This window comes from Equus caballus, chromosome 4, assembly GCF_041296265.1.
Source record: "Equus caballus isolate H_3958 breed thoroughbred chromosome 4, TB-T2T, whole genome shotgun sequence".
Lineage (NCBI taxonomy): Eukaryota > Metazoa > Chordata > Mammalia > Perissodactyla > Equidae > Equus > Equus caballus.
Genome location: NC_091687.1, coordinates 74,804,630 through 74,831,659, shown reverse-complemented (window position 1 = coordinate 74,831,659; position 27,030 = coordinate 74,804,630). Strand labels below are relative to the sequence as shown.

The following is a 27,030-nucleotide window of genomic DNA, read 5'->3' as shown; positions in this document are numbered from 1 at the left end:
ATTTTATGAGAATAATAGGTTTTTTCTTCCCAATTCCATGCCTAATGGTGACTCCAAGTGTTGGTAGAGTGGGAGAGGAAATGGTAAGCAGAAAGTAGCCCTAGAATTTGTGTTAGATAAAAGGATATAAAAATGATGGGAATAGGGGCTGGCCCCATGGCCGAGTGGTTAAGTTCGCATGCTCCGCTGCAGGCGGCCCAGTGTTTCGTTGGTTTGAATCCTGGGCGCGGACATGGCAATGCTCATCAGACCACGCTGAGGCAGCGTCCCACATGCCACAACTAGAAGGACCCACAACGAAGAATATACAACTATGTACCGGGAGGCTTTGGGGAGAAAAAGGAAAAAATAAAAAATCTTTAAAAAAAAAAAAAAAATGATGGGAATAGGATAGGTATGATTAGCTGAGTTGGGGCTATGTGAGGTGTGGGTGTTTTGGGGAGAGATTGCAGGGAAGGAAATAAGTTGGGGTAGAGTGAAGAAGGAGGCACAACATTCACTGGATAGTAAGGACAGGAGTGAGAACTGGATAATGAGTCAGGGTTAGATAATATAGTTTTTCCTTCCCTTACCTCTTGTAGTGGAATTGAAAGTGAAGCAGAAATAAAAATGAAAATAAAATTCTTTTCTGCTGTGGTAGAAAAAGATTTCTCCCCACTCTTCCCAGTCCCTTTGTCCAGCTGATTCTTGTTGATGGTGATGGGCAGGCTTGGGGAATAGGGTAGCGAACAAGATGGTAAAGACTAGCAAGTAGGTTTAATACACTCTTCTTTTACCACTTTTCCCTTCTCTACTTCATTTTACTGCCTGTCCTGTGTCACCACTTAAAGAGGCTTTGCTGATTTGTATAAGGGTAAAGTGAGAGGTGGATATCAAGTCACTGTTCTGGGCAGTGCTGATATCTGAAGTAGTCATCAAGAGGAAATGGTAGGGAAATGTCTAGCAGTGAGTGATGATGCAAAGGCATGTTTCTGGTGTCAGCCATTTATAGGTAAGGGACAGTCTTTTGGATTGAGTTTATATAAATGGAAATATGCTTGTAGCTATAGGTGTTTTCTGTCTTTGCCATATAGAACTTTTAAAATATGACCTCCATGCAAGCCAAAAATATTTTAAATAAATCTTAAGAGTGTTTAAATAAGAAACAGGTAGTTTTGCTTTCCCAGCATGGACTTCATTGTTTAATCAGATCTACCTGATAAGTACATATCTAATTGAGAACTGAAGTAGAGCCATGTTTATTTTCAGTTGTCTTTTGTTTTTTTTCCCGTAATTGTAGTCACATAAGCCCATTCCTATAATGATTGGTATTATCCTTGGCATCTCTTTTTCCAAACATAAGTCATGTAAAAGTTCCAAGAAGATGTAAAGGCTACAGCTGTTAGAAATAAAAGTATGATCTCCATTCCATTTATTTTTGATTTTTTGGTCAGGAAGATTTGCCCTGAGCTAATGTCCATTGACAATCTTCCTCTTTATTTTTTGGCTTAAGGAAGATTAGCCCTGAGCTAACATCTGTGCCAGTCTTCCTCTATTTTATATGTGGGATGCCTCCATAGCATGGCTGATGAGTGAAGGAGGTCCATGCCCGGGATCGAAGCCATGAACATGGGCCACCAAAGAGGAGCACATGGAACTTTAACCACTCCACCATGGGGCTGGCCCCTATTTTGGATTTTTAAAAAAATTTTTTTAAGATTGGCACCTGAGCTAACATCTGTTGCCAGTCTTTTTCTTCTTCTTCTCCTCCTCCTTCTCCCCAAAGCCCCCCGGTACATAGTTGTATATTCTAGTTGTAGGTCCTTCTGGTTTTGATATGTGGAACACTGCCTCAGCATGGCTTGATAAGCAGTGCTAGGTCCATGCCCAGAATCTGAACTGGTGAAACCCCAGGCTGCTGAAGCAGAGCAAGTGAACTTAACCACTCAGCCACAGGGCCAGCCACCCCTAGTTTGGATTTTTTGACCTATTTTGTGAATGTCTTTACTTTAACAAATTTTGTCAATTTATTCAGTTGCTGAATTTACTTATTCTGTATGCCAAAACAGATTAAAACAGTTCGTCACATAAACCCTTGCAGTTTATAAATCAGTCAGAGAAGAAAAATACATATTAACCTGTTAACAGTGGTATTCTCAAGATTTTGGGATTATGGGTGACCTTTATTATACTTTTTTACATTAAAAAAAATGTTGAGGGTCAGCCTGGTGGTGTAGCGGTTACGTTCGTGCACTTCACTTCGGTGGCCCAGGGTTCGTGGGTTTGGATCCCGGGTGCAGACCTGCACACTGCTCATCAAGCCATGCTGTGGCGGCATTCCACATACAAAATAGAGGAAGATTGGCACAGATGTTAGCTCAGGACAGTCTTCCTCAGGCAAAAAGAGGAAGATTGGTACAGATGTTAGCTCAGGACAATCTTCCTCAGGCAAAAAGGAAGATTGGCAATAGATGTTAGCTCAGAGCCAATCTCCCTCACCAAAAAAAAGCAATTGTTAGTAGCAATGATAATATTATAAAAGTAGTTAAAATAAGCAAGACAGATTACTGATACTGAAACAGAAAAGGAGAACACAGGATAGGTTGGTTCTGTAGACTAAATCCAGAAAAAACTGTGTTATAAAGATTAACAATTGTGAACTGTATTTTAAAAGTCAGTGACTAGGGGCCAGCCCTGTGGCTCAGTGCTTGAGTTCATGTACTCCACTTTGGCAGCCCAGGGCTTCACTGGTTCTGATCCTGGGTGCGGACATGGCACCGCTCATCAAGCTGTGCTGAGCGGCATCCCACATGCCACAACTAGAAGGACCTACAACTAGAATATACGACTATGTACTTGGGGGCTTTGGGGAGAAGAATAAGAAGAAAACAAAAAGACTAAAAGTCAGTGACTAAATAGCCTAGTTTAGATGTGTAATTCTTATTGATTATTCAAATTCATCTTCATAGTTTGAGACAAAGAGTGAGCTAGAATAGCAGTTTAGGATAAGCTGAAAAATACATTTGTGATTGAGTATTCTTTAGCAAACACCTAAAACAGGAAAATTGTGGGGGAAAGGGAGAAATCTCTAAATGAGAAATCGTTTTAAACTAAACCCAAAAGGTCTGAAAATGAAAGAATGGGGGCCAGCCCAATGACATAGTGGTTAACTTCAGCATGCTCCACTTCATTGACTCAGGTTTGTGAGTTCACATCCTGGATGCAGACCTACACCACTCATCAGCCATGCTGGGGCAGCAACCCACAAATAAAGTGGAGGAAGATGGGCACAGATGTTAGCTCAGGGCTAATCTTCCTCAGCAAAACAAATAAACAAAAAAGCCCTGAAAGAACGAATGTAATGTTAGTGCTTTTCCTGAAACAAAGTTTTGCAATTGTTTTTAAAGTTAAGATAACAGACGATCTGGTTTTTTTGTTTGTTTTTTGGGGGTTTTTTTTGCAGAGGAAGATTTGCCCTGAGCTAACATCGATCCCAGTCTTGCTCTATTTTTTAGTATGTGGGCTGCCAGCACAGCATAGCCGCTAACAGAGCAGTGTAGGTCTGCACCCAGGAACCAAACTTGGGCTCCCGAAGCAGAGTGCACTAAACTTAACCACTTGGTCACCAGGGTTGGTCCCAGACTGTTTTTAATTTCAATTTCCTAAGATTGTTTTTCCTTACATGGCCTTCAACACTGCTTTAAAATACTGAGCAACTCCATGACCCCAAGAAACTTTGAACAGGTTCTCTGTTTTTCTTTTTTTTTTCAAGTGAGGTTTTAACTCTTTGCTTTACATGTTCTTCCAGTCATGCTCATTCTGATGTAGAATCAGAAAATGCTGCTTTTTGTGATAGAATCTTTGCTCAATCATCAAAATAAGTAAGGTGAAGGCTGTCCACAGAAAGGCTTATTAACTTTACCCTAGAAGAGTTTGAACTGCTATTCTATTAGGGAAAAAAATGAAAAGGGTTTTATAATCAGTAACACTAAAAGATAAAGGGAACGTTGGCTGATAAATAGTCAATTCAGTGAGGGGCAAATAGTATGTTAGCAACTTGATTTTGTTATTTTTAGTCATTTTTGTAGTAATTTTCTTTTTAGGGTTTTTTTTACATTTCAAAAGATACAATAAAAATCAAAAGTATTGGTGTAGATCCTTTGATATTTTGTGGGGGAAAACCCATAACAAATGCGGTGGATCTTAGCCTTGGTTCCACATCAGTATCATCTGTAGAACACAGCATCTATATTATTTAAAAGCTCCATAGATTATACAGTGGGCAAAGAGGCTGAGGAACACTGAGCTAAAGTGCTAATAGATTAGAGTAGGAAGAATTCTAGAAGAAAGGAGATTAGGTAGGAGACTCTTACACTAATCTGATTTGGAGTTAATTATAGCTTAAATAACAGTAGTGATCATGAAAATAGAGAAAAAGACTATTTGAAGGTCAGAGTGAGCAGTTTTAGTGAAAGTAAAGGGGAAGAGTCAAAGATGATGCCAAGATTTCATGCCTGGGAAAATATAAGTAGCTATTTCCATCCACTTTGTTGGGATGGGGCCAGGGAGAACAGAGTAGACAGGCAGGTTGGTTTGTCATAGGATGGTAGTAATGATTTAGTTTGGAATGTATCCCTTCAAAGTGTAGCATTGGAAGCCCTCTCTGTGGAAGTTGAAGCTTTGAGGGCAGATGAACTGCCCAATGGAGTGATGAGAATGTGTAACTGAGGATAGATCCTTGGAAGACACAAGTAGTGTCCACAATTTTACATAAGTCAGTGCTCCTCTTTCTGCCGTATGTTCCCATAGCACAATTATGCTTGCCTTTATTGTATTTATCACTTACCAGTTCACTTGTCTGTCTTTCCCACTAAACTTAGTTCCTCGAGTAGAACTCTACCTTTTATCTTTGTATCCCTCCTACCTAGCACAATGCCTCATAGATTTGAAGCACACATACACAAAAAAAGAAGCCAATATAGTTATTTCCAGATAGTTGAATCTAATCTTTTTATATTCATAACTTTTAAATTTTAACTTTTGGATACAAATTTTTTGTGATGAATTTATGGTCATATCTTCTTAAATTGAGTATATTACATTAATTTTTAAAAATGGCCTAAAATTATCATTATGAGCATCATTCTGTTTTTCTATAAATAAAACTGTAAATAGTGGAGGATATGGATATTGTAAAGTGCCTTGTCCTTAACATTCTATAAATGTTTGTTGAATCAACTTGTCTTATTTTACTGTATACTGTGAATTCTATTTCTCCCCTTCTTATCTGCTACTCCCCCTTCCTTAAGTATTGGTTCCACATACCAGTGTCAGCCAAAGTTTAAAAAAATAAAAATTTTGTCCAGAGAAAAATGAGAATAAGGATATTGTAATGGTGAAATGTGTGTCTCTGTGTGTGTTGGTGTTAGATGATGGTAATACTTCTGTGTATGTTTATAAATTTACTTATATGTTATAATTTCACAGATAAAAATTTTGCAACCCCAACGTCAGTCTCTTAAATTTTGGAGGTGAAATTTGTACTAATTGCAAAATCCAAACATCTGACAACCACTGATCTAAACTGTACTAATTTATTGTGCTTAAAGTCGAGATGTACTGGTGCCCATTGCTAGGGTTGTTTTAGAATAGATGGCTAGGCCCCATGCCTTTAGAGGGGCATCTGAGTATCCCCTATTCTCATTTATACGGAAATTCCTCTACTTATATAGAAATTCCTATTCCCATTTATACAGAAATTAGTCTCAGAAGGTTGTTCATAAGTCCTTTGTTTACACTAAATAAATGATCTGTGTGATCATATGCATTGGTAATGTTGTTTCACAAGGGAATAACAGATTTTGATGCTATTGGTTCTCACTTTTCTTGAGTGTTTCATACAGGATGTATTCAAAGAGTTTTACATTTTGGGTTGGCCATTTTTTTTGATAAATATGTTTGCAGTAAAAGAGCACTTCAAACACAGAAGATAGAACATGGGCCAAATTGTGTTTGTAGATTGTAAGTTTTATCCATGCGGTGTTTTGTTTTTAATTAAATTTGATTGTTCAGGTTGCCCCAAGCTTCACTGCTCTGTATATTATTTCACGAAGCATTTGAGTTTACAAACTTGCCATAGACCCATGGTTTTGAGCCATGGCTGCACAGCAGATTCATCTGGGGAACATTAAAATAAATGACCAGTTACCACTTGAGACCAATTAAATGAAACTTCTGGGTGATTCTAGTGTGCAGCCAGAGTTGAAACCACTGCCAGGAATCTAACAAATAATTCAGTTGCAGAGACTAAATAACTGCATTTGACCAACAAAAGACCATTTGTTTGTGGCTAGTAGAGTCAGTGTACTTTGCTTTAGTGCAAAGTTTTGTTCATATTCATGAAAGTTCATAAATTAAAAACTCATAAAGAGAGGCAATGTTGCATAGTGGTTAGGAACATGGACTTTTGCACTTGACTGCCAGGTTTGATACATACCCTTGAGAAGGTTACTTACTCTCTGTACTTCAGTTTTCTTATCTGTAAAATAAAGTATCTGCTTCAATGGTTTGGCATTAGAATTAAATGAGTTAATATTTGTAAAGTACTTAAAACAGTATCTGGCACGTAGGAAGCATTGTTTGTTAAATACATAATTTAAAAAATAATAGAGGTGTATCTAGCTGTATTGGCCTGGATGCATTTAAGGTATAACATTGGAGATTAATAGTTCCTGGAATTTCTATCTAGACTGTTCTGTAGTCTCTTCTCAAGTGTTAGAATGGCTGTAACTTTTTTTTGTCCCCTGTTTTTCTCAGTTTTTATATGAAAAGTTGGACCTTTTTAGCAAATTAGGATATTGCGTTTTTTCCCCTCATCAGAGAAATGACTAGTCACAGCGTATTGAGTGTAAGATGCAGGTTTTCAAGTGGTTCCTTTGTTGGAGTGTCAGGAGCTACTTCAACATGAAAGACCTTGGATGTTTTGTCCCACCTTTAGGTATGTCACTATATCAGGAGCTCAAGAATGCTGAAAAGGCTGGTCTTTGTGTGGTTTAACTATGTTTGTGAGACAGTCTGGTCCTAAACACTGTTTTAATGTCTTGGAATGGCTGCTGCTGAACTTGTTTCTACTTGGTCATGAGTTTCTGTGCTTTTTTTTTTTTTTTTTCTGCTTTATCTCCCCCAAATTCCCCCTGGTACATAGTTGTATATCTTAGTTGCAGGTCCTTCTAGTTGTGGCATGTGGGACGCCGCCTCAACATGGGCTGACAAGCAGTGCCATGTCTGCGCCCAGGATCCGAACCGGCGAAACCCTGGGCCGCCGCCATGGAGTGCACGAACTTAATCACTCGGCCACGGGGCCAGCCCCCGAGTTTCTGTGCTTATTGTCTCGTATTAGAGGAAATGACCTTTAAATGTTCTTTAACTTGAATTTAGTAATCTGGTCATTGACAGATAATGCATTTTACAGCCTGTATTTGGTAATATATGGAAGTAAAAATCAAATAAACTGTTAATTCTGAATTTTTAAAAGTGCAAAATTTGTTTGTGATACTCAGAGTAAATCTTTGTATTTTTTTTTTTAGAGAATTTAATGACGCTCAAATTTAATGAAATACAATTTTTATTTTGTAACTTTTACTGTGCTGATGGCACATCATTTTTAAAATGAAATTTTTTTTTAAAGGTTTTATTTTTTTTCCTTTTTCTCCCCAAAGCCCCCCAGTACATAGTTGTATATTTGTTGTGGGTCCTTCTAGTTGTGGCATGTGGGACGCCGCCTCAGCATGGTTTGATGAGCAGTGCCATGTCTGCGCCCAGGATTCGAACCAATGAAACACTGGGCTGCCTGCAGCAGAGCACACGAACTTAACCACTCGGCCACGGGGCCAGCCCCTAAAATGAAATTTTTTGAGGTACTATGTATGTACAATAAATGGCACCCATTTAAAGTGTATAATTTAATGGATTTTGACAGATGAATCCACCTCTGAAACCATTACCACAATCAAGATACAGAACATTTCTGTCACCCCCCAAATTTGCTTGTGCGCCTTTCTGGTCAGTCTCTCTCTCTCTACCCTTGTCTCACCAATCTCTTGTCACTATAGCTTTGTCTTCAATTTTTAGAGTTTTCTATACATTCATGTGCTTTCAAATACAGTATTTTTTTCCATATGATATTTATTTCTTTTTATTATTTAACATTGTACTGCATAGGCAGTGTGTAAGTCAAATATTCAAATCCCTTTACAAATAGTTGAAACATTCAGATTAACACATGTGGCAACAAGGAATAATTGGTATTTTTGATAACTATGCTTCAGAATTGACTACTTTCTTTTTTTTCTTCATTTGTTTATTTTAGGATGTACATCATAATATATTTCGAATTCTGTGTAGATTACTCATGTGCACCACCTGAAAACTAATTATAGTCCATCCCCTCACATGTGAGCTTAATCACTCCTTTTGCCCTCCCTCCTCCCCGCTTCCCCTATGGTAACCACCAATCCAATCTCCAATGCTATGTGTTTCAAATACAATTTTTAAGTATTGGTTGACTTAACAACTAAATAACAAGAAATCCTTAGAGTCCAGTTTTAACACTTTTTGTGTGTATGCAGTTTGGCCAAGTTAGCAGAAGGATTTTGAATACGTATACTGGGCACTGGTCAACTTTGACTTTTTTTGACTTTTAGAACCCAAGTCATAAATTATTTTGAAAATACTTTGCTTAAAAGGTAAATACCACTATTTTGAATACTGTAAAGACAAATAATGGGCTCTTATTAAAAAACTGAATTTTCCCATTCTATTTTTGTTTAATAACTTTATTTAAAAAATACTTTAAGGGACCAACGAGGTGGCGCAGCAGTTAAGTTCACACATTCCGCTTCAGTGGCCCGGGGTTCACCGGTTCGGATCCCGGGTGCAGACCTATACTCCACTTGTCAAGCCATGCTGTGGCAGGTGTCCCACATATAAAGTAGAGGAAGATGGGCATGGATATTAGCTCAGGGCCAGTCTTCCTCAGCAAAAAGAGGAGGATTGGCAGCAGATGTTAGCTCAGAGCTAATCTTCCTCAAAAAAAAAAAAAAGAAAAGAAAAAAGAAAAATAACTTTAATAAGCTTTAATAAAGATGTTCTGGAAAGTGGAATTTTCTCATAACTGAAGGCTGTGTTTTTTGTTCAACTTTGTAACCATCAGACATTTAACATATGTAGTGTATACCTAGTTGTTGCGGTTTAATACATTTTTGTTGAACCAATAAATGATTTAAAAGTTGTGTGTCCAGGATGCCTTACATGGGACATAGGGAACAGATCAGATTCATTTCTCTAATATGGCATCTACTACATTTTATTACGTCTTCTCCCTTTCCTTTGATGCCAGTGCTTGCTCATTAACTCTATTATTCTCTATGGTGTTTGACATAGAGTATTTTTTCAGCAAATCTTGAAAGAATGAAAAGTATATACAATTGCATTGTTTAGTCTTGATTGTATATTAAGTGTACTATACTAATCACACATGAATTTTAGTGTCAGCATATTTGGAGAGAGTCTGGAGACTCTTAAATGTTAGTGAAAACATGAAAATTATCTGCAATCAGTGTGAGTTGTATAGGCTTACAGACAAAATTTATGTCCTTCCTCAAAACTTCAGTGGAACAGATAGTAAGCCTTAAAACTCCATGAGAAATTGACAGTGTTTAAAGAGAACTTTGTTGAGTGTGCAAAACTAGAGGTGTTCTAAAAAGTTGAAGGGCAGTATGTTTCTGTATATATATATATATCTATATATACATATATAGATATGTGTATATATATATATACACAGTTGTCTTTACATCTCGCAGCTAGTAGAATAATTCTAGAGTAAATTGAGTTTCACAGTATACAATGACATAGTGAGGACTCTGAGAATTTGTAATAGATTCCTTTGGTGCCCACATAACAACACAACATACCCTTGGTCACCAGCTGTGGTGGACAGACACTGAGTTGAAAGGTACCCAGCTGTGATAGAGTCCCACTTTAAATGTGTGCTGCTTTCCTTTCTACTTTGCACCTTTCTCCAACACTGCTGGAGCCCACTAAGGATGTCCCCTTAGTCAGTTCCTAAGTGCAGACTAGAAGTACAGGTTGTTAACAACCGTCAATTAATGGGGGATATTAACTGATAGATAAATGCTCCAGCCTCCCGTCATTTAGGTGCACAATTCCAGAGGCATTCTGTATGCTTCTCTGTTGCCCACAGCAGCAACCTCAATAATGCACCCTTTAATGAGCATTTTCTCCTTCCTTGGCTCTTTCTCCCCACTTCCTCGTTCCTATTTTCTAGGATTCTCTCCCAGATAAATTACTTGCACCCAGGTCCTTGTCTTAAGTTGTACATTCTGTAGAATCTAAATTAAAAGTGTCATATAAAGCAAATTTGTTTGACTATGTTAGAAAGAGCTTTTCCCAAACATATTTGATCATAGAACTTTTGTTTGGATGACGACTCTTAGCAGCAAATTTAGTAAATTTATTTATTTATTTATAATATGTACATTGAATAGGACAAGGAAACAAATTCAAACAAAGGTCCTTTTAGAGTTGAAGATATTCATCTCAAAAAAGATATAGCACATTTAAAATGACACTATACCTTAATGAACCGTTTGCTCTCAAGTCTGATGAGTAAAGTCAGGAATCGTGTTATGAACCATCATAAGTTTATTAAAGTATCATTAATCAAAATATTTGTTTTAAAGACTTTACTTCCTGTAGTTCTATTTAGAGACTTGATAAATAACTACATCTGAAAGATATTGCTAAAACTGAGGAGTTTTTCTTTGAGAATTTAGAAAACTTTTGTTTGCCTGTTTTAGTGGACAATTATTGCCAATTTCCTATGTAACAAATTGAGAGCCCTGTCACTACACAAATATTAGTGATTAATGAAAATATTGTTGTATAAGAACATAACCCCCCAAAAAGAGAAAACCTTTCATCCTTGGTAGGTTTAAAAATCAGTATTCAGGCCAAGCCTGAGACTGATACATACTCATCTTAACTGAGCAATGTGTGTGTAAGGGCATGTTTGTACCCTTATTGCTTTCTTGATTTGGTTAAACTGAAAGGCTAATTAGTTTGGTTTTCAAGTCAGTACTTACTGGACAGTGTGCTTAAAATAACCAATAAAGTTTTTCAAATTTTGAATAGATGTGTTGTTATATTTGAACTATTATAATTCCTTTTCTGTTTTTTTTTTTTTTTTTTTAACTCTTAAATACTAGAATCTAATAGTCTCACCCAGGGAGAGAATTTGAGTATAACTGTCATTCCCAAATTTGGCTTTTCTTTTTATGTTTTTAAGTTTATTCTGTTAGCAAACAATTGCTTACATTTGAACATGAGGCAAGAGAACCTAAATTTTATGTCTAAGGACATTGAATGAAGCCACTTTGATAATTTTTGTATACTCTTTTACCCTTAAAATTATGTCAATGTCATTTATTTGGCCATAGCATTCTCATACCTTTCTTTATCAGAACTCACACTGATGTTTCAGATTTTATATTAAATGTGATTACTGATTTAATTTTTAAAAAAGAGGTAGCTAGTAGTAATACTGTGGCCAGATAATGTAGTCAGCTTATTTTTATTCAAAACATTTTATAAAGACTCAAAACTCTTGAGAGGCTTCCAAGGTAATATCTGTAGCAACATTTTTGCCCTAGGATTATAATTTTTAACATACAGTATGCCTAGAGCAAGTCCAAGTGTTTAAATAAAAATATTTAACTTGTTTACTATTTTATTTGCTGTCTTATCTATCAACCCCTTTTTAATATAGAGAACTAATAAGTATGTAGAGATAAAAAAAAATAACAGGCAAGAAGCAGGCTTAAGTGGTTTTACTCTCTTGCTGCAAGGTCATATTGCCTAAGGGTAGCAGGACAATTAATGCTTGAATGCCCGGCCATACTTGTCCCCTACCAGCACGATTTTGGTTTATAAACTGGTAACTCATCTATGTCTAATTACATTGATTAGTTTTATTCAGCTTCACAAATCCAACTGTTTAAAGTGGTAAAATTTATTTGATTATCAAGTCATAGTTAAAATGATGCATCCATTTGCCTAAAGGAGCTTTTAAAATTATAAAATTTCAACTTTATGAAACTTTGCTTCATGATTTTGCTTCTACTTACCTTTAAGTAATTTTAGATTATGCTGAACTTTTAAGAGCCTGACCTATTTTTAAGTAAAGTAACTTAATTCATTTTTTTCCTTGTTTTTAGTGGGAGATTTTGATAAGATCTGGCGAGAACATTGTGAGGATGAGGAAACACTTTGTGAATATGCTGTTGCAATGAAAAATTTGGCAGATAATCATTGGGCAAAAACTTGTGAGGGCGAAGGTCGTATTGAATGGTGTTGTAGGTGAGTGTTTTTATGAAATAACTTTTTTGGTTTCTAATGTATTGTTCAAACTCTTAAATCTAAGTAATGCTGTATGTAATTCATTGTACTGAAATCGAAATGTTTTACAACAGATGATGTCTTTTAAACAACTTCTCTCCCTTCACTTTCTCTAGGTTTATTTCATTCATCTTTTTTAAATCAAAATGGTTTTCCTTGATATAATTTAAAATTTTCTGTTTCAGCTTTTTAAAAATATAGCTTTAAATACATTTAATATATTTAAACATCAATACATTTAAAATATGGGACTTAACATTTTACTCATCATTAATAAGTTATAGTACAGAAATTTCCTTAGATAAATATCCATATTGGATTAAAGTAAAAGTGAGTACTTTTCTATAATTTAAAATTTGAAAACATCTTAAAAGTTTTAAAATGCTGAATTTTTGATGTGTGATTAGTGTATTCCAGCATTTATATTAACTTTGGATAATATTTATTTTGTCATAGTATAGATTCTAATGTTAAAAACATCAGAAAATGGAGTACTGCTAATCAGTTCTCTCAAGGTGATAAAATTATAAGAACAGATTTGTATATTGACTGAATTTAAAAATCAATTCCCAGAAAGCAAAAGTATTATGTTTTTCCATGCAGAATAAGTTTATGGTAACTTCAGGTTTATGTTTCATTGGAATTACTTTCTATTCAAAATTTCTGTTTTTTATCTCATTTAAAAATTATGTAATAATGCATATTTCATTCATTCAACAAGTAATCCAGACAAAAATATGACTTTAACTTAGTTCTTTTACTTAAATTCATTTAATAAATAATTTTTAATGTTTGTCTAGTGTGTACCAGTCACATCACAGGCACTGGGAGTACAACAACCAATCAATCAGACAAAATCTTTGCTCTCATGGAGCTTACATGCAAGTCGGGGTTAAAGGCAAGAAACAATACATAAACTAAATATATACTAGGTCAGGTAATAGTAAGTGCCATGAGAAAAATAAGCAAGGAAAAGTAAAACAATTTTAAGTAGGGTAGATAGAGAAGGCCTCACTGGTGTGATATGTGTAAAAGATAGGAAGGAAATAAGAAAGTACTCCCTAACAAGTCCAAAGGCCTTGAGGCAGGAGCGTGCTGGCGTGTTTCAGAAACAGCAAGGAGACCAGTGTGGCTAGAGCAGAATGAGAGTGGGGAGAGTGGTAGAAAATAAAATAATGAACAGCTAGATTTTGTAGGGTCTTGTGGACCATTGTAAAGACATTGGCTTTTATTCAGTGTGAGATGGGAAGTCATTGGATGTTTTAAGAAAAGGAGTAACAGGATTTTCTTAACCTTTTAAAATGTGTCAGGGATTTTTTTTTTTTAAGAATTTATTTTTTCCTTTTTCTCCCCAAAGCCCCCAGGTACATAGTTATATACTCTTTGCTGTGGGTCCTTCTAGTTGCTGCATGTGGGCCGCTGCCTCAGCGTGGTTTGATGAGCAGTGCCATGTCCGTGCCCAGGATTCAAACCAACGAAACACTGGGCCGCCTGCAGCAGAACGTGCGAACTTAACCACTCGGCCACGGGGCCAGCCCTGTGTCAGGGATTTTTAAGAATTAATTGCTGTGTTAAGATAGACTATGGGAAGGGCAAGGGTGTAAGCAAGGAAACTAGTTAGGAGGCTACTGCAATAATTAATCAAGGCACAAAGTTATAGTGAAACAGTTTTCTTGAAGAGTGAGAAAGCGAATGGACAGGATAGTGTAGTAGAATTAATGCTCAAATGAGTAGAATGAGTCAAGAGAGGGGCAAGGGAGATGATGGTGTATACATTGCAGTGATTATGATGAGATGTAAGAGGGAGTTGAAAATATGAGGTGGGTGAGAAACAGTGAAAAAGTGGTATCATCAATGGATTGTGGAGTCAAAGAGTTGTGGAGTTGGAGAACTAACTGAAGGAGCCAGAATAACAGGAAATGGGATGCTTGGAATTAAAATGTTTGAGTTATTTTTGCTTGGTTCAAGAGAGAAAATGATTATAAATTTGACTGTTCTACAGAATATACATATTCTCCCTCACACTAAGAAACGCAAAATGAGGTGTATTATAAACCAAATATTGCCCTTGTAACACAAAGTGATAATGTAATCCGGTCAGGAAATCAGCACCATCACTATTTAAGACCATCATTCTTGGCTTTTAGTAGCACTACTTTTAAATTAGTATTCCAATACATCAGGCAAGCTGTCAGACTTTATTTCTTACATGGACTTTGATAGCTGGTATTCTCATGGGAGCATTTGCTTGTACCTTTCACTTGAATAATGCATCTGCCTCACACTTCACTCTTTTTTCTTTTTCCTTAGATTTGTATTTTTATCAATAGTTATTGTATCTACATGTGTTCTAAAGGAGGTCATTTTTAGGTCGAACTGCTGAAAAAGAACAGTGGCAAATATGATAAAAAGATTTTACTATGGAAAGTAATCCCAAGAGGAGTTTTATAATGTCTTTACTTTAAACTTAAAACTAGGTTGGGGAAAAAGGCTTCAAAACAATATTGAATTTTGAAATTTGAGTTATTTGTAATTCCAGCTTGGGTTATATGTAATTCCTTTCTCTGTTGACAATTCTAAGAAAGCAATGTCACTTTGAAAGCTAAAGTGGGCTTTAAAAAGGATTTGATGAAAGTTTGTTTCCAGTTGGTTATACTTAAAAACTTTATAGGAATTTGGTATGTGAGGTAAGCCTTACTGACATTATCCTGCTACAATTTTATTGACTGTTGAGCTTGAAAAATTCTGCATAAGATTTCCTTCAAAAAAATAATAAAGTTTTACCTGTAATGTGAGGTGTTAAAAACCAGAAACAAAACGCAATATGAAGATATAGTTGTACATTTAATAAAAGAATTTGCCTTTTCTAACTCTTTACACACAAAGAAACATAAAAACACACTTATTTCCTGAACCATTTGAAAGTAAATTGCAGATAATGTGACTTCTCATCCCCATGCGTCTTCTAAGAATAAGGACATTCTTCTACATAACTGCAGTACCATTATCACATTAATACAATTAACAGTAATTTCCTAAAATATCTAGTTTGTAAATTCAGATTTTTATTTTCCCGAAAATGTACTTTATTTTTTTTTCTAAATCCAATCATGCATTGCATTTAGTGGTTACCTTTCTTCAGTTTCTTGTTTCTGTTTTCCATTACTTTGAGTTTTTAGAGAAATGTCAGTTGATTCATAAAGTATCCCACATTCTGTATTTTGTGATTGTGGGTTCAAGGTGGTTAATAGCATTGTTTAAATATTTGATATATCCCTACTCATTTTTTTTTTTGGCTTTTCATTCTATCAATTACCAAGAGAGATGTTTTCAAGATGGCATTTTTCTCCATTTTTCTATAATTATTATTTTACTTCTTCTTTAGCGATTTCATTTTTCTGTTGAAGTTCTTCGTCTATTTGGTTAATCTTTTTCTCCATTTTTAAAAAAAGTATATATAATCGTTATTTTAAAGTCTTTGCTTATTCCAGCATAGGGTTTATCTGTGGGTCTGTTTCTTTTGGCTGTTTTTTCTTTTGGTTATGGATCATTTTTTCCTGCTTCACTGTACATCTGGTAATTTTTAAAAACATATATTACTGGCATTGTGTTTAGAAGAGACTGGCATAAATAAGTGTTTTTCCCCAGAGAGGACATGCGGTTTTCCTCTTACAGGCAGCTAGGACTGAACCCTTTGATCCCATCGGGAGTTAAGCTGGGTTGAAGCTGGATTAACTCTTTAGATAATTTCAGTTCACCTCTGGCTTCAAATGCTTTGAAGGCGAATCCTGTTCTACGGTTATTGCAGGCACCATCCTCTAACAGGACTCTGAGACTTAATCCCACAGCAGAGTGCAGAGAATTTTCTCTGCTTTTTAGTTCTACACCAGGCCTCCAGTGCTGCCTCACTGCCTTTTTCATAATAGAAAAAAGACGTATCAGGGGAAGCAGGAAGAAAATGAGAACTATCTCTGCATTTGGGTTTCTTAAAGATTCCAATCTGTCACATCATTCTAAGCAGCCATTAAAAGCTGTGCTGGTTTTCCTTTAATCAAACAGAGTCCCTCTAAATGGAAGATTTGATCCTCTGCTGCCTATGCACCTTTTCAACAAATGCACAAAGTGCCTGTGATTCCTTCCCATCTAGGAAGGGCTTGTCTCTCTCTGGGATTTAGTTCCTTTAGAAGACTTTGCATCCTCAGCTCTCTCGACTTCTTTTTAATATGTTGTATTTTTAGATTGGGTAGGTTTTTTTCTAGTTACAGCATAACCAAGGATCTGTTATGATTGTTGTCTGTATCCTAATCCACAACCAGCTTTGTGTCCTGTTTTGGATTTGATTGTTTTCTCATGGTACCATTTAACTACTTCTTCAATCTCTTTATTTCTTGTGAACTGAAAGTTGGGTCTAACGTGTTGATTCAGGTCACATATTTTTGCCAAAATATCTATTAGGTGAAACTGCATAGTTCACATTGCATCACATTAGCGATTTCTTATTGTCAGGTTATTCCACCATTAGAGATGCTAAATTTTGCTGTTTGTTTAGGGTGGTACCTACCAGATCCTTTCGTTATAAGCTTATGTTTTCCCTTTGCAATTAGCAAGTAAAAGTGATATGTTGGCTCGTGGATCAATCCTGTCTCCCAAAAGTTTTTCAACTGACAGGTTTACTTCCATTAATTATTTCATTTGGGGTTGCAAAATGATTTCTTAAATTGTATCATTCCTTGCATTTATTAGCTGTCATTCTTATAAATAAAATCTTTCCTTTATGATCAGGGAATGATTACATGTTCTCCAGAAAGTCTGGGTAAAAATAAATATATATTAGTAATTCTTTCTGTTTAATTACCAATATTCACAGTAAGGAGTTCATGTAATAGTTAATTTCAATTGGGACAAGTGAGGTTTTGGGGGGTGGGTTTTTGGGGGGTTTTTTTTGTTTTGAATATCACTGTAGCCTCCTGGATTGTTATTTATTCACTTTTTCTATCAGTGTTTGATTTTTTTTTTTTGGTATTCTAATTCTATATTTAGCCAGTGGGAGCCCTTTCACAGTTGGCTTCTGTGTTCTTAAATCACCTTTGAGGACTTTCTTGCGGTCCTATTATAAGATGAGCCTTTACTTTCCCTGCACAAGACCTAGAATCAAACTCTTTATTCAAGGAGCCCTAGTTTCTTTTAGTGGGAAATGGCATTTAGAAATTAAGATCTGGGTACTAGATGTGCTGCCGGGGTGTCCTTTCTTGTGCAGATTTTCAGTGAAGAGAATTAGAAAAAATATTCATATATAGTCTTAAATTCATAATTGATATTTTCTATTTAAATGTATCATTACAGGATTTTTGCCTAACTTCTTCGTTTCATATTTGTATCTTTTCTGTTACACTGAAGGACTTAGTTCTGAGTAACATTAACACATTTGCTTTGTCCTACAGTTCACATAAAATGGTTTCAAAATTACACTACCAGTTTTACTTCTAACAGTAAACTGAGTAAAGTTTAAGATTTCTTTGCAGTTCTTTTGTCTTTGAAACATATCCCACTAAGAGAATACTATGTTTACAAGTTACAGACAGTTCTGGGGGCTGGCCTGGTTGCACAGCTGTTAAGTTCACGTGTTCCACTTCGGCGGCCCGGGGTTCGCCGGGTCGGATCCCGGGTGTGGACATGGCACTGCTTGGCAAGCCATGCTGTGGTAGGCGTTCCACATATAAAGTGGAGGAAGATGGGCACGGATGTTAGCTCAGGGCCAGTCTTCCTCAGCAAAAAGAGGAGGATTGGCGGCAGATATTAGCTCAGGGCTAATATTCCTCAAAAAACAATTTTTTAAATAATAAAAAAAAAGTTACAGACAGTTCTTTTGTGTATGGTTACGTTACCAATTTACTATACAGTTGGTTTCACTTTATTTTCAGTTTTATGGGGTTTTTCCCCCTTTTTTAATTTGGGGGGTTATAAAACATTTACATGGTTCAAAAGTGAAAGCTTTATCTAAAGCTATACTTAGAAAAGGCTCCTGTCCATTTTCTTCATTTGTTTCTTGTTTTTCCTACCAGTGCTTCTTTTTGTAGAAATAAGCAGATTCACATACACGTACACACATCCACCCTTTCTTATCTATTCAAGTGGTACATGTTATACACTCTAGTTTGTACCTTGGTTTTTTACTTAATAATATGTCATGGAGATCACTCTATTTGATTTTGTACTAGTCAGGGTTTTCCAGAGAATTGGCTCACATGTTTATGGAGGCTGACAAGTCCCAAGATCTGCAGGATGAGTTGACACACTGGAGACCCAGGAGAACCAACGGTGTAGTTCCAGTCCTAAGGCCAACAGACTCGACACCCAGGAAGAGCTGATGTTTCACTTGGAGTCTGAAAGCAGGAAAAATCCATTGTCCCAGTTCAAAGGAAGTCAGACAAGAGGAATCACTCATACTCCAGGAAGGTTCAGCATTTATATTCTATGCAAACCTTCAAGTAATTGGATGAGTCTCACCCACATTATGAAGGACAATCTGCCTTACTCAGTCTACCAATTTAAATGTTAATCCCTTGAAATATAATAATGTATACCTGAAATTTATATAATGTTATAAACCAATGTTACCTCAGTAAAAAATTAATTTAAAAAAAATGTCAGTCTCATCCAGAAACATCCTCATAGAAACACCCAGAATGTTTGACCCAGATATATATAGGCACCTTGTGGCCCAATCAAGTTGACACATAAATTAACCATCACAAGTATATAGATATCGTCCTCGTTTTGATAAGTTATTTACAAGCTTTTCCTGTTATAAATAGTGCTGTAATGAATAACCCTGTGCATATTCATTTTGTATTTTTGGCATTTTATCTTTGTAGATTCCTAGATGTGGAATTGCAGGGTAAAAGACTAAATGCATATGTGATTTTGTTGGATATTGCCAAATCATCCTCCACAGAAGTTATATCATTTTACAATTCCATCAGCAAAAAGCAAGAATACCTAATTCTCCACAACCTCACCAACAGACTATGTTGCTCACCTGTTGAATTTTTGCCAGTCTGATAGACGGGAATTGGTATCTCTGTGTGGTTTTAATTTACATTTCTCTTATGAATGAGGTTGAGTATATTTTTTACATATAATTTTCATGAAAGTTTTGGTTGTCTTTCTCCTCCCTTCTAGAAACTTGTATGATTGCTGGATTCACTGGGCATTGCTCTTATGTATTTTGTCTATTATGTTGGAGCATCTCTAGATGTGTAGGTAGGAGTTTGGGTGGCTTACTTTGTTTCTTAATTCCAAAGAACCTTGCTTGATTGCTACAAATACAAAAATGGAATTCGTTTAATAAATATTGTCCTCTTTTCATCTGATTTATGATTGTTTATGTATAGATTATATGTATAGATTATAACATCTCAGTAGGCTCCTTATCCTTAATTGCTTCATTCTTTCCCTTTATGACCACACTTTCAGAGATATTTCTCTTTTTTCAAGGTGCCTCTTTTCTCCCCCCAGAAAGAATATCTTCTCAAGGCTCTCACCTTTGTTGACAGCACTTCCCATATACTTTCCAAACTCCTTCGTTTTGGCCTTCCAGTGGCTAATGCTCTGATTCACTTTGTCCCAAATCTCTTCTTAAGATTCCCTCACTCAGAATCGGATCCTCTCTTGATGGTGAAACTCAGCTGGTGTTATCTGTTTTTTGCCACCTCTAAGACCCTATCATACCTTCCTCTCATTTACAGAGTCCTCATCTAATTCTGCTTTTGGTGGCTCCAAGGCCAACTCACTTGGCCTCAGATTTTTATTTCCCCAATTATATGTAAAATGAAATTCTGTTCTGTTTCCTAGATATGCCATAGGTATGAACTGTTTTTACTTTTCCTAAAAATTTATATTTTTTGGAAGGTGTATAGGGAGATTGGAATTTAGATGGCTGTTATTATTCCTGTGAGAACCTAGAATTCTAAACCTTTAAGTATTTTGCTGCTGAGTTTCTAGACAACTATGAGATTGAACCGTATAAAATGGCAATTTTTGTGGCTCAAGAACTATTGAATATCAGCAATTGTATATAGTTCTGCCTCATAGAAAGGTAGGCAAGCTCTTTACTCTTGTTTCATGCCTTAGTGAAATGTTATATGATAGAGGCATTATTTTTAGTATTAATTCCAAGGTGATAAAGGCTACATTTTTTTTTTTTTTTTAAAGATTTTATTATTTCCTTTTTCTCCCCAACGCCCCCCCGGTACATAGTTGTGTATTCTTTGTTGTGGGTTCTTCTAGTTGTGGCATGTGGGACGCTGCCTCAGCGTGGTCTGATGAGCAGTGCCATGTCCGCGCCCAGGATTCGAACCAACGAAACACTGGGCCGCCTGCAGCGGAGCGTGCGAACTTAACCACTCGGCCACGGGGCCAGCCCCAAGGCTACATTTTTTTATGAATCTTCCTAAGGTTTAATTTATAAACAGTAAAATACATTCTAGTGTACAGTTCAGTGGGTATTGACAATTATTTACACTTATATAGCCACCACCACTGTCAAGATAATAGAACAATTCCATCTCTCAGAAAGCTCCATTGTACACCTTTGCAATCAGCCCCACTCCCCACTCTAGGAAACTACTAAACCACTTTCTGTCGTTAGAGTTTTACAGGCCACATTTCTAAATTGGCCTGAATCTTGCATGATCTGAAGCTTGCTAATCTCCAGTGTCACCTGGCTACCATTCCTCTCTTTATGTGTGCTAGCCTCAGGGCCTTTTCACTTAGGAGTTCATCCATCAATCCATCCATTTTCTGCCTGGCACTTTAAATTTCACATGCCTTGAACCGATATCCATCTCTGCAGGATCCATACTGCTTTTCTCTTCCATGCCTTTCCTCATGCTGTTCTCTCTGCCAAGAAAGCACTTTCTTGCTTAACGAACATTCTTCCTTGCCTGATTAATTCCAACTTATCTTTCTAAAATCAGCTTGTATTACTGATTTTAGTTGGGTTAGGTATTTATCAATTGTATTTTCTTCATTTTTATATAATTATTTGTCTCCTTCACTCGTCTGAGCTCCTTGAGGGCAGCTATGCTTTCTTCAGTTGGCTTTCCCGTCACCCCTGTGCCTGACACTTGATAGGTACTTAATAAATGTTTGATTAATGTTGAGTGAGTTTCAACTCCTGTATATAATTAGAGTTAAAACTAAATTTCTATAGGTAAGTTGATAAATAGATACTTAGAAAAACTGAAGTTAAACTAATAGCATCCTATAAGTATGGGGAGAAATGAGTATTATTCCCTTACGCCATAGTTCTATTTGCAGAAATCAGTTTTAAATTAATTAATCAATTCTTAACTATTTTTGACATTTGTTTTTGGAACTTCACCAAGTGTTGCCTATGGAGAAAAATAGTCTAGCTTTGTTCAAAGTATGAGCTATATGTAATAATAATGTGGTTTATTTTAAGAATCTGAAAAGAGGGCCTGGCCCCGTGGCCGAGTGGTTAAGTTTGCGCATTCTGCTTCGGCGGTTCCCAGGGTTTCACCAGTGCGGATCCTGGGCGCGGACATGGCACTGCTCATCAAGCCATGCTGAGGCAGCGTCCCACCTGCCACAACTAGAAGGACCCACAACTAAAAAATATGCAACTATGTATTCTTAAAAAAATCTGAAAAGAAAGAAAATGTGTTTAGATTCCATTCTCATTCACTTTAAGTAGCTTTGATAAGTACATCAGTTAATTGTTTTCAAGTGTGTATCTCCTTTCACATTGGAAGCTCAAGGGCCAGATCTAGGTCTCATTGTTCTTTTTTTCCTTTAAGTTTCTTGGCTTTAATAGCTAATAAGTGTTTGAGTTTTTGAGTTGATTCTATGGTTCATGTTTGTTGTCCTATTATTTCTTGGCTTTAATAGCTAATAAGTGTTTGAGTTTTTGAGTTGATTCTATGGTTCATGTTTGTTGTCCTATTACATACCCAGGCATGTGCCCTACTATCGTCACAGAAAAATTATATTAGGTATGAAGAAAATTGTTTAAGGTTATGCCAGTCATCAGTTTCTGATTCTGGATAGCAACCTGATGTGGACTAAACTATATGAGCTTAAAATGAGACATTTTGGAAAATCTACATTTTAATAGTATAGTATAAGAATTGGGACAAGCAGGAATGATCCCTTGATCAACAGGAATAATTTCTAAATGTTATAAAAACCACTACTATATTCAAACCTTTGTTCTCTCTGAATGTATACCTTTATGACATGATACCATTTTTACCTGAACTAGATTTTTATGCCTTTCTCTCAGAGCAAATAAGAGGATAAATGATTCTTAGTATGTTGACAACCTGACTTTGTTTTCATAAACCAGGAGGAATGTGAAAAACTGATGAGATATCTGTCTACTACCAGTGAAGCTGGCTGATAATTAACTGTGACTACTGTTGTTTTTGGATGCTGTCACTGAATAGCAGAGTTATCTAAGCTTTTCTGGAGGAATTTATGCTTTAGTTAAGAATAAAGTTTAGCAAAACATACAGGTATATCTGTACTCCTGAAAAACATACTTTTATTAAACCTAATCTATGATCATGCTATGTTGTATGGTAATTTTAAAAATTTGAAAGTGCTACAGGTACTCAAACTTACCTCTATGTGACATTTTCAAAATAGCAATCTATAATTTGAAAGTTTCCCATTTTGATTAATAAATGCTGTTTTCCTATTTTATTTTATATTCATACCTAGTGTTTTAAAATATAATTTTATTTTGCTTTGTAGTGTATGCAGAGAATATTTCCAAAATGGTGGGAAGAGAAAAGCACTTGAAAAAGACGAAAAAAGAGCTGTACTCGCCACTAAGACCACTCCAGCCTTAAATACACATGAGTCTTCTAAACTTGAAGGTCATTTAACCAACCTCAGCTTTACAAACCCTGAATTTATAACTGAGTAAGTAGAGTTTTTCTACTTCGATTATTAACATTATCCTGGATAGCTGTATTAATAATGTAAAAACAGTGTAACAGTTTACACCAAGTAGTGGACAGTTTGCTGGTAATATGTTACATTGAGAAATATAGATTTGTAATATTATTAGATAGAAAACTAGCATAAAATTTTAAGAGCTGTCTGGAAACCTAGTGGTTCTATAACATAGAATGTCCTCACTAAAAACAAGAAAGAATAGTTTATTAAATTTTATAATAATTTTTATTCTTATGGTAATACAAAGAATCAAAACAGCAAAATTCAATTAACCTTTGTTTAAAGTGGCTTATTCACTAAGAAAGCACAAATAAGGAATAAATGGAAGATTGGTAATAGAACCAATTGCCATTATTTTATCGTTGATATAATCTGCCTGCTAGTAATATATGTATGCATATAGGCACGTTTTATTTAATAAGTACTTAAGTATTTTTCCAGTTTATTGAGATATAATTGACATAAAACATTGTACAAGTTTAAGGTGTACAATATAATGATTTGATATGTGAATATATTGTGAAATGTTTACCACAGTAAGGTTAGTTAACATCTATAACCTCACATAGTTAACATCCCTCACCTCACATTATATTTTTTTCCTTATGATAAGAACTTTTAAGACCTACTCTCTTAGCAACTTTCAAATTTACTATACAGCATTGTTAACTACAGTCATCATGTTGTACATTACATCCCCAGAATATAATTGGAAGTTTGTACCTTTCATCCAGTTCCTCCACCCTCACTCCCTGCCTCTGGCAACCACAAATCTGATATCTGTTTCTATGAGTTTGGTTTTTTTAGATTCCACATAGAAGTGAGATCATACAGTATTTGTCTTTCTCTGTGTGACTTATTTCATTTAGCGTAGTGCCCTCAGGATCTATCCATGTTGTTGCAAATGGCAGGATTTCCTTCTTTTTTACGACTAATAGTATTCCATTGTGTATGTGTGTGTGTATGTATGTACGTGCGTATTATAATCCAATTAATTATTAATAGCATTAAAATTATTTATATGTCCTAGTACCAGAATAGATTTGTGGTATCAAGTAATATTTTATTAATCTCTTGAAAATGATAAACTTGAGTAATTCTAGAAACATTCCTGATAAACACTGAGAGCTAACCATGAAAACTAAATTAAATTAACCTCTCAAAACAGTCCCAAGTCTGTAGATATCAACATAGCATTACCTTTGGTTATTTGATTTTACACCATGTTGAAAATGTTATCTGGTTATAAGCAATTTCATTTAAAAATTAAAGTACCTTTGATTAGTTCAGTAGGCAAATCTTTACCTTTATTCAAAGGTTACTACATCTTTACCTTTATTCAGAGGTTACTTTTTAGTAAGCTTACGAAGTATAATGACTTAACTAAACATCCTATAACTTAGCTGTTATGAACATTTTAAAATATTTTTAAAATGCTGACTAGTGTAAGAAATTATATAGTTATACTGTATCAAAAACAGGTACACATGGAAAATGTCAACCCTAGAATTTCTGTATGGTTCTTTTTTATTGTCTGTTTCATTGTTGAGATTACCATATTTGATGAGTCATTGATATCATATTTTCCTGTAATTCTTTAGACATGGTTTCTTTGAATTCTTTGAACATTTTTATAATAGCTGATTTGAAGTCTGCTAAATCCAATATTTGGGCTTTCTCAGAGTCCATTTACTTCTGTTTTTCTTAAGTGTGGACCACACTTTCCTGTTTTTCTTTGCATGTCTTATAATTTTTTCTGAAAACTGTCCCATATATTTTTGATATATTTTAGAAACTCTCATTTTGGATTTTTTCCCCCAAGGAGGGTAATGGTGGTAGTGGTAGTCGTGGTTTTTTAGTAATTTGCTTGGACTTAATCTGTGGGGTCTGTCTCTCTGGTTATTTTGTACATTATTGTTATTTTTATTTTTTAGTCTGGTTTCCTAAGGTTTGCATGTGTATCTGCATAGCTTAGTGCTCAGACACCTCTTGAGCCAGTAAGGCTTCCACCCTCTCTGCCTGTGGATGTATGTGACTTTAGAGAGTGTTTAAAATTTAGGCAGTTTTCAAGTCGGCTTCACCTTTAACTTTCCACTAGGCCCTCTTGGGTCTCCTATGCATGTTCATTTAGCCTCCCAGTCAGCCAAGGCTATGTGGGGAGCTTATCTAGCCTCTCTCATTTACAGGATTTTTCTGTTAAATTTCTGACTAGCCCTCCAGTCCACAGCTCAGCCCAACCAAAACTGCAGCCTGAGGCTAGCATAGCTGCTGACTTTCCCTGTTTGTTTCCTACCAAGTTTGCTACTTTTACTGACAATGCTGTGTGGATTTTTCACCCTTTGCTCCAAATCATGTTAGCCCCTTCCAGCAGTAAAGCTGCTGTTTTTCACAGCCCTGTTCTTGAAGAATTTCCGTACCAACTGAAGAGGGGCTGGGGTGATGAGAGCAGCTTCAGGCAAGGACACCACAGATCCCCACTTTGTTAACCTGGGTTCAGCTAGTTTTCATGAATAAACACTTGTTGACTTATTTGCCTTTGTTTGAGCCCTGAAATGGTTGTTTTTGATGATTGTGTCCAATTTTATAGCTGTTTCTTGAGTGGATTTGCCCACCTCTGCCTTGCCATAGTCAAGAAATGCCTGTCTTTGGTTTAAAGAAGAAAAATTAATTTGGTTTTAAGTGTTTAAAGGAAAGCATCCAAATATGATTGTTGCAGGTCAGGATTTACTTAGTATTGAAATTAAACATTGAAATGATTTAACCTAGGATGGCTAGGTTTGGATTTTCTTCATTCTAAAAACTGGACTCCTTTGTATAGCGTCTGGCCCCAATGTGTGTGTATAGACTTGTTCTTCCTGTTCTTCCTTGCCATTCTTGCAGCTTGTATTCTAATCATATGGAACAATTTAAATTCCCCTAGTGGTACATGCTTGTTCTCACTTTGTGGCAGTTGCAAGTGTGATATATCCTCTTTCTGATAAACTGTTGTTAAATTATATTAGGCTATACTTGAAGTGTCTTCCCTTCCAGAACTTAACATAAATTTCTCAAAAGAACTGGTACTTTTTGGTACCAATATTAAAACTTTTTATACCTTTATTATAGTACTTATTGTATTGTGTTAAAATCACTGATTACAAATGAAATAAGATCACGGTATGAAAAATTTGCGTGTAGAGAAGATTATAGGTATAGAAAGTTATTACTCCAACCTTGTTACATTTAGGCACATTTCTTTCCAGTCTTTAATGGGCATTGCTTTTTACACAACAGAGACCACATATAAGAATTTTGTAAACTGCTCTTCTCATTCTATTAAACTACTCATTCTGCAGTATATTTCATCATAAAATCTGCTACTCTGTGTCTAAATATAAAATGATCCTGAATACAAAATAATACTCAATTTTCCTAAAGAGTCTGTCATTCTTTCTCTCTGACACACACACTTTTAGAGAGGTAGATGAAATAGTCAAAGGTCAGATGTTCATTTATTTATAGATATTATCATATAGGAGGATATGTACCCCTTACTATCTAAATCTATTTGACTTCTGACTTTGGAAAGCAAGTTTAGATAGCAAGGTT

The 27,030-nt window shown here is 35.7% G+C and overlaps 1 protein-coding gene and 1 long non-coding RNA gene across 3 annotated transcripts in view; one reads left to right on the top strand and one right to left on the bottom strand.

The window, feature by feature from the left end:
- The window catches only part of BMT2 (base methyltransferase of 25S rRNA 2 homolog), a 70,385-nt gene that overhangs the window by 2,974 nt on the left and 40,381 nt on the right, over positions 1-27,030 (top strand). The window contains exons 2-3 of the mRNA XM_023639540.2: positions 12,276-12,417; positions 23,236-23,406. Coding sequence (XP_023495308.1) covers positions 12,276-12,417; positions 23,236-23,406 — 313 coding nt within the window. The remainder of the gene's footprint in view (positions 1-12,275; positions 12,418-23,235; positions 23,407-27,030) is intronic.
- LOC111773221 (uncharacterized) overlaps positions 18,611-27,030 on the bottom strand; it is a 113,364-nt gene continuing 104,944 nt past the window's right edge. For both annotated transcript variants that reach the window (XR_002807541.2, XR_011437958.1), the window contains exon 3: positions 18,611-18,839. This is a non-coding gene — a long non-coding RNA (uncharacterized lncRNA). The remainder of the gene's footprint in view (positions 18,840-27,030) is intronic.